General features: G+C 33.2%; 1 protein-coding gene across 1 annotated transcript; it reads right to left on the minus strand.

The window, feature by feature from the left end:
• Positions 1-1,152: 1,152 nt before the first annotated feature.
• LOC115975513 (UDP-rhamnose/UDP-galactose transporter 6) lies at positions 1,153-6,979 on the minus strand. The gene is made up of 6 exons (XM_031096315.1): positions 6,606-6,979; positions 5,331-5,592; positions 3,029-3,213; positions 2,742-2,942; positions 2,333-2,494; positions 1,153-1,711 (listed from the first exon to the last, which is right to left on the minus strand). Exons 2-6 carry the CDS (start codon positions 5,458-5,460, stop codon positions 1,382-1,384), a joined length of 1,008 nt encoding a protein of 335 aa, XP_030952175.1. The 5' UTR covers positions 5,461-5,592; positions 6,606-6,979; the 3' UTR covers positions 1,153-1,381.
• Positions 6,980-8,293: the final 1,314 nt, after the last annotated feature.

The raw sequence follows: 8,293 nt of genomic DNA on the forward strand, positions 1-8,293 counted from the left end.
AATCTACAACAAAAAAAACCCACGATCCACAACCTATCCCACAACCAAAACAAACCCACCATCTCCAGGATTGGATTCATCTCCACCACACTAAACTTCAACAGCAAACCAACATTGATCTCCACCAACAAACTAGCAAACGACCCATGCCACCGAAAATCCATAAACCACTCCACCATACTTGATTTGCCAAGAGAGAGAATAAAGCTTTCTAAGAGAGAGAGAGAGAGAGTTTTAATTTTTGCATTTGTGATTGTACGTTTCTGTTAGTATAAGTGTTACTAGTGATAGAAGCGTGGTCACAAACACTAAATTTTTTTGGGATTTGACACATCTAATGTAAGTATATAAATATATATATATATATATTTATATATTTATATTTATATTTTTTATTTGGTGTGTTTAATGCTAAAAATTAGCATTTAACATATCTGATACTAGTGCTAAAGCTCTTTCGAATATTTGCTAAAACATGTGACAATTTCTACTGAATAGTTTTACGAAGCGTTGTGCTAAAGCTCTTTCGAATATTTGCTAAAAAATACCTCAATTATAAAATTCAACAGAGAACCAAAAAGAAAAATGGTAAAAAAACTCAAAATTCTAACAATTCCTATTACAGTAAGTATAGGGATACAAAAAAATTTACCCAACTTTTTCAGTGATTGGTATATAGAATAAAATTTGTATTAATGATAAGTTCATGTAAAAGTAATGTTTCACCAATCACAACTTGATAACTTACTTTGCTAACTCAATAAGTTATGATAAAAGTAGTAAAAAAATTAGTATTTCTAGTCTTGCTCTTCCCATGGACATAAAGCTCAGAATACAACCAAAAAAAAAAAAATCTGAATTTCAGAGGAAAAAATCAAATAAAATCTTAACATCCAAAATGGGAATAAACGGAGCCGATTGCTTTCTCCATATTTGCAGAGTTTGGCATGTATGGCTTCCTTCTCACATATGCCAACATGAGCAGCTTATCAACTTGTTAGACTTAAAATTCATTCAATAAGCAGACAAGCTTCATCCAAAATTACCAAACTATCAAAATTGGCTTTTAACTTTCAACTTAAGATGTGACCATTCAATGAGTTTAATGGTGAGTCAGAAGAAAGAATATCGTAGGTACACATAGTTTGGAAGTAAATAGCACAAAAAGAATTGATTACTATAAATTATACTCGTGAAACAGAAAAATTTGTAGGGAATCTAAGCCCATCCAGGAATATCCATTCCTTTGATGGGGAAATTTAAAAATAAAGATATGAAACTAAGTTCAAAAATAATTAGAATCAAATGGGTGGTTTTTAATCTCAATCAACAGCTTCCTGGAATCAGCTATCTTTGTATGCTCAATTTTTCCTAAGGAACCTTACACTTTCCCATCAAGTTCAGTAGATTCTGATAAACCACTGTGTTTTTGTTGTCTGGAAGTAGGGAGTGAGTAGCTCCTACGCTCCTTTCCACCAGGCTTAGATGAGGCATTTCCGTACCATATCATTCCAACTACCGCTATTATCATTCCCAAAACCACATGCAAATTAAGACCCTCCTTCCCAAAAAAGAAGAATCCCATAATCAAAACAAGGATTGTCTTCATATGACCAAGTACTTGAAAAGACACAGCCGTAAATCTTCCTATGCAAATGAATTGGCTGAGGTTGGTCCCCACAGCAATAGTGCATGAAAGAATTATAAACATCTGGTAAGAGCAAGTTACAGCGGAATTGTGAGTTATAGTACTATTAAAATCAGATAATGTAAGACAGAAGACATTCACCCCCGTTATGCATGTAAATAAACCGGGTGCACAAATGTCATGTATTCCAACACCGCCACATTGAGATGTAGTAAAAAGACACTATAGGAGCTATCGTGGTCTTTTTAAATAAGAGCCACAAAAAACAAATGTACAAAAAAGTTTGCTTGCTAGACAGAAAAATATAAGAAAGTGCTTTTTGGGTCATTCTTGCTTGAAAAAATCAAGAGAGAGAGAGAGAGAGAGAGGGAGGGAGTTTGGTTTAGAATGTTGAGAAAATGACATTTAATGTTCCATTTGGATGCCATGAACAGTAACTTTTTAAAGTTCCCCTCATAACTGGGGAAAGCAGTTGAGGATCTTTTTAATTGATTGCATAAAAAGCAAATGACAGTATATGTCACTGATGTTTGTTATGCCTATAACACGATAGTTTAAAACATGAAATTTTGATTCGCATATGATGATGATAAAAAAACAATTACTTTTTTTTTTAATAAGTAAAAAACAATCACTTCATATAAGAATCATGGAAGACAGACCATGAATTGCTGCTGTACTTACCAAAGACCACACGTTATAGTCATACGCGTCAACTCTTTTGGTTGTCAACCAGTAATCTAGAAAGGGGCCTATTAACAGCAATGAAGCAGCCTGTGCTGGAGCAGTATGTCCCAAAAGGTTGAAAGAGCCTAGTGAATATTTCCGTTGAAGAAAATGAACATACTGCATGCAGAAATTTGACACAAAAATAAGATGAGTCTTTTGAACAATAAAAAAAAGAATTTAAAAGAGAGAATTCTGTTTATGAGTTTGTCAAAAGAGAGTTTGTAGATAGACAATTTAGAATGTAATTAACACTATATTTCGTACGGTGTGTGTGCACTCAATTGAACATAATATTAATATGTGTCTCAATCTAGCAGACTCCAACATATGTAACTGCACATGCGTAGAGGTATTGACTACTTACATATTGTTGCAGAGCAGTGCTCCAGACAGCTATAAAGGCTGCAATGAAGCCTCTGGTATTAACACTCACATCGGTGACAGTGCAAACACCAACACCCAATAGAACAACTGCAATGCTCAGTTTCGTGTCTCTAGAGTATCGAATTTTGTCCAGCACAACTTCCAAAAGGCAGGATACAGGGATCATACTCAACTTAGCAATCTGTAAATAAAACAGAGAATAACATTCAAAAATCATCCAATAGATTGCCAGAATGAAATCCTAAACTAGATCATACAGAAACTTACCTGATAGAATCCAACAGAGTTCCACATTAGACTAACGTTCATTCCAACAATAGAGAAGTTAGCAAAGATAACAAATTTTAGAAGCTCCGAGAATGGTAGATGAGAGGATTGGATATATCCCAACCACCGTAGGACAACTATCATCAAAGTTGTTGTTGCAAAATGCAAACCAGTTAATGTTGTAGCTGCAAAAGATAGCAACTACTTAGAACTGTGAACAAACAAATGATGTGCAATATCCTTATACTATAACATATTTTTCAAATTGCTTACCAAACTGCACTCCTATTGATTACATTTTTCTTCAAATTGCTTATCAAAATCACTGATTTATGGACTCAAAGGTCATTAAACAGGACATCATTGCTAGCACCACCATGCCTCATCCAAACTATTGAACGTACAACTGCACTCCTATTGATCAACTGGCTATGTTGAAAATTACATGTAATCACTTAATCATTTCTCTATGGCTCAATTCATTTCCTTAAATTTCCTTCCTGAATTGTTAGCCATCCCAAATCTAAAACAAAGCTGCCCTCACTAAGTTATTAATGTCACTGTACTCAAGTCTTGCTTGGATCATCAATTAGCAGGGACTACTAAGGATTCTTCTTGTGCACAAGTCCCCTGCAGTCATGTCTACTTATACCACTCAACCAGTATGCTTGAAGCACCACACCTGCTACTTGCTCCTAAATCCTGCTTTCTACTTTTCTTGGTTTTAATTGGTTTGTTACATAAACAACCACTCTACCACATTCTCATGGGGGAAGGAAGCACTGTTTAAACTTAAACTCATTGACCTAAATCATGCTCCTTACTCATGAATAATCACATTGTTATCTCATTTTAGTTTGATTGGAATACATTGTTCACATGGCACTCCGAAACTATTTATTCTTTGCCCCAAGCTCCAATTCAGTTTTTTTCATCAAGATAGTTTTTAGGGAATTCCAGCTCACAAGTTTAACTATCATTTTGTAGGCATATATGATGCAGCATTGAATACCTTTCCATCATGCTCTGACTAATTTTTAGACACTAGGGTGACAGCATCTCAGTACAACACATCTAATTGTCAGTCCCTTATTGAAGACTATCCATCAATGCTTTGTCAGTTAGAACTAACATGAAAGATAAAATCCACATTTCTTTTGGGCCATAATTGTCATAATTAGAGGGACAAAAGGAAACAGTAGAATGAAAATGTTGTAAGACAAATAACTTAAGATTATAACCAATGAACAAAACTAGACACTCTGATCTAAGAGGAACAGCAGATAGCCAGATACAAACCAAAAGAGAATCACAGCTTGATAGATTAGCAAACAAATAATTCCAACTTTTGAATCAGAGCTTTCACTATGGTAAGAATCTAATTCAACCACAGAGAAGAGAGAAAAGAGAGTGGGGGGCAGGGGGGTGGGGGGGATGTGCAAAGCTTCCTTGCATTGATTTCCACATGAATAGGTAATAAAACTTGAGAGTCCAGTAGCATTAGATCATTGAATGACTTATTAAAAAAAAAATATTAAATCAGTGAATGATAACCTAATTATATTTAAACTGTATTCCCTCTAACCCTGTGTAAAAAGGATAATATTTAAATTGTCTGAATAACTCACCAAAAACAGAGCACCTGGCTATTTAGGTTCTCTCTAATAAACTTAAGGTTAAAAGGCACAACTTCTAGAAACATGGACAATAAAATCAAGGAAGATATCTTTTTATTGAGAAAAAAGGGTCATTTGAAGGTCCCAACATGCAGGCTCCAAGCAGAAATAAGATGGAGACGGTCCAAACCTTTGAGATTAGAAACATAATGGAGAACAAAACCAAAAAGAGATAATCAGAGGAATGCTGGAAAAATAGAAAATGGAACTCGTACCATACAGGCTTAAAGGCAATAGAAACATTGAAGAAGATCATAGACTAACATGATCAGAGAAAACTGTTGATATTAGGAATGAACAAAATACAAAACATTAGGAAGAAGATGAAGAAGGAAAGCCCTATTCTAATCCAGTAGGAGTTGCACAATATCCATTAACTGAAAGCCTAGTAACCAAGCAAATGATCCCTCCCAACTCCAACACAATTACTTGCAGCAAGCTATTTAACGGAGAAAAAAAAATGCACTAAGAAGAGAGAAAGAATTAGAACATTAAGTGCACAAAGGTTGTTAAATGGATAAACAGATACTTTTGAAGCTAAGGAGATAATGTGATAAGGTTACCGGAAAAGGCAACATAGATCAAGAGAGAAAAATAAAAAAAGAAATAATTTAGGAATACTTTACCGAAACTGAAGCCGTAAGTAGCCATCAAGGCTTTATTGACAATGATAATCCCAACAGAAGTAACAACATTAAACATCCAAGCAGCTGCATCTACAGAAGCCTTCTTATCAGCCTTGCTAGCGGGAGCCATTGTTATTATTATGTGTTGCTTATAGTAATTGCCAAGTGTACAGAGTCCTTATCCCTCCGATTACATAAAGAAATCTATCCACATCTGAGCGAAAGTCCAAGAGTTGTTCAACTCACTTAGCAACAAATTATTCTACAAAGGAAAAATTGGAAAGAGTCAGAAAAACAAATGAAAATTATTAAAATTTGAAATTTGAAATTTCAATTGTAATGCCAGAATATTATCCATATCACCATTGTAAGCTTTTCTGTGCACAATCAAAATTTTAATGTATGATCATGTTAATCAGTCAATGTAGAACATCATGCATCATTATCACATTGTATTCTGTCATCCAAATCCAATAGCAAAAAGGCAACAACTAAAGTTAAAGATACCTGCGGGCAAAATATATTTGTGGAAAAGTATGGAAGATTAACATTTGATTTCTCAGATATTATTATTATTATAAATTATAAATTATGATGATCATTATTATTCTCTGGGATAGAACCAATTCATGCGAGGATATAATATAACCATAACCATGCCTAGTAAGTGCACAACGAGAATTAATTTTAATTTACAACGTAAGTTAGATCCCCCAATTAAATTGTTTTATTTAATTGGGGAACCAAACTTTGGCCTTTAATTTTATATATCATCAGCTAAGTTATAAGATATACACTTGAATATAGGTAGGAGGTGTAGCACAAATTTGGTATTAGCCAAAAATAAATAAATAAATAATTAATTAATAAAAATTCAGCTTCCTCGTCACCAATTTAAAGCACAATTCAGAAAAACCTTCTTTTTAAAGTTTAACTGCTTAAGCTTAAGCAAAAGAGATCACGCTCCAAATATTACAGAACCGTACTACTCATCTTTCCATTTTAGGCAGCCAATTTTTTCTATTTAAGCTCTCTCTCTCTCTCTCTAAGGATCAATGGAAATGTAATCATAAAAAAAAAGGCAGATTTCCTTAATAGATGCAACATGAATGAGAGAAACAGATCTATAAGAATAACGCAAAAATTATATAATCTCACCCAAAAAATCTTAAAGAATTAAGAATCAGATCTAGAATTTCGGGAATAGAGCAAGCGTAAGATCTATGGAAAAATGAGAGAAATTGTAGGGTTTGGAAACGAACGTAGAACACGTACCGGCGAAGAAGAAGAAGAGGAAGAAGCAGCAGCAATGAGGGGTGAGGCTGAGAGAGTTAGAGCTACACGTAAATAGAGAAAAGTGGTAGTGGTAGTGGTAGAATACAAGTACCAGCCTGAGGAGGTAAAAGGTTGGATTTGATATTGATATTGATATTTATGATGCGTTTGTTTGTGAATTGTGAAAGCAAAAGCAGTCAGTTTAGACTTTTTTAGATAAACAAAAAGCGTTGTGAGTTTGCAAGTTTTTTTTTTTTTTTTTTTTTTTTGGTTGTTGCTTTTTCAGTTTTCTTGATTTGGCATTTGAGAGAGAGAGGGAGGTCGTGGAAATGTGTTGCAGGCAGCCAGCCAATTATTTTTTTCATTGCAGAGCAAGCATACGTGAATTTTGGCTCCTAATGGGAAAAAAAAAAAAAAAAAACACCCCATATGATGATTAGGTGTTTTTTTCTTTTTATTTTATAAGAGCTACAAGAAGCTAGTCCAAGATTCAATTTGGAATATATGAAAAACTCAATGATATAATTGAAAATCATGGGTTGTTTTTGCAATTAACCCAATCCTTAGGAGGTGTTTTTGCATTTATGTCTTTCTAATTTATAAAACCTATTAAATAGTTAAAAATATAAAAATAAAAGAGTACGTAATATGATGAGATTAAAATTGTCAAATAAAAACATATGAAATTTTTTTAAAACTTTAGACTTGCTCCTTAGAGGTCCAAGGGTCTGGGAAAGAAGAATTGGGCTCATCGTGGTTTAAACAATGGCTAAACACATCCAAGTGACTAAATGTGATTAGTGACAATCTTAGATCTAGCATTTGATCATCATGGTGATTGTGTTGAGGGAAATCCATGAAGGGGTCCGTGAAAATCACCTAGGGCACTTTTGGTAAACTGTAACAGTAATTACATAGAAATAAGAATATGCATTACAAAGAATATAAGACGCTGTAATGAAATACTTATTACTATTCATTTATTTGGTGACAATATAATAATAGAACCTTAAAGACAATAGAATGAAAGTATTTTAAATCAAACTTAAGATATATTTTAGGAAATATCTTACTCATATAATTATATTTCCTAAAAAATAATATTTTGTAAATTTGAAAGAGAGATTGGTTATTTTTTTTATGATTTTTTATTTTCATAATTATTATATACATAAGGAAAGTTTGTTTATTTGAAAATATATTTATTGTAGAAATTAATACACCTATCAAGGAATAACTATTACAACCTCTTTAGAGATAAATAGTTATTCCTCATTTTAAAGAATAGCTATTCAAAAAAAATGACTATTTCCTATAATAAAAGCATAACCAAACTATTGAATAGCTAAACTATAGGAATAACTATTACATTACAGTACTTATTACAGTTTACTAAACATAGCCTTATAAGGCAAATCCCTATCCTACAAAGCCCTCAAGTTGGGTTACTACTGCCCAACAATGACTAAAGATTTCCAAAAGCTTTTCAAAGAGTGTGATGTGTGTAGACACCGCATTTTATACCTATTAATAAATTTTGGTCCCCAACCCCAATAATGAGCTTGACATATGTCAACTAAGGATAATTAAAGAATTTACAATAGTTTGGAAGTGATCACAACTCAAAAGTGTTCAAATCGCTTTGAAATCAATACTGAAAAATGACCTTTACTCACTATTTTGATCGT

The sequence above is a fragment of the Quercus lobata genome, chromosome 2, assembly GCF_001633185.2.
Source record: "Quercus lobata isolate SW786 chromosome 2, ValleyOak3.0 Primary Assembly, whole genome shotgun sequence".
Lineage (NCBI taxonomy): Eukaryota > Viridiplantae > Streptophyta > Magnoliopsida > Fagales > Fagaceae > Quercus > Quercus lobata.

Coding starts and splice junctions, on each gene's coding strand:
- LOC115975513 (XM_031096315.1), bottom strand. CDS start 5,460: ATGGCTCCCGCTAGCAAGGCTGATAAGAAGGCTTCTGTAGATGCAGCT. Junction 3,214..5,330: donor TACTTACGGCTTCAGTTTCG/GTAAAGTATTCC, acceptor TATCTTTTGCAG/CTACAACATTAACTGGTTTG. Junction 2,495..2,741: donor GCACTGCTCTGCAACAATAT/GTAAGTAGTCAA, acceptor TTCTGCATGCAG/TATGTTCATTTTCTTCAACG.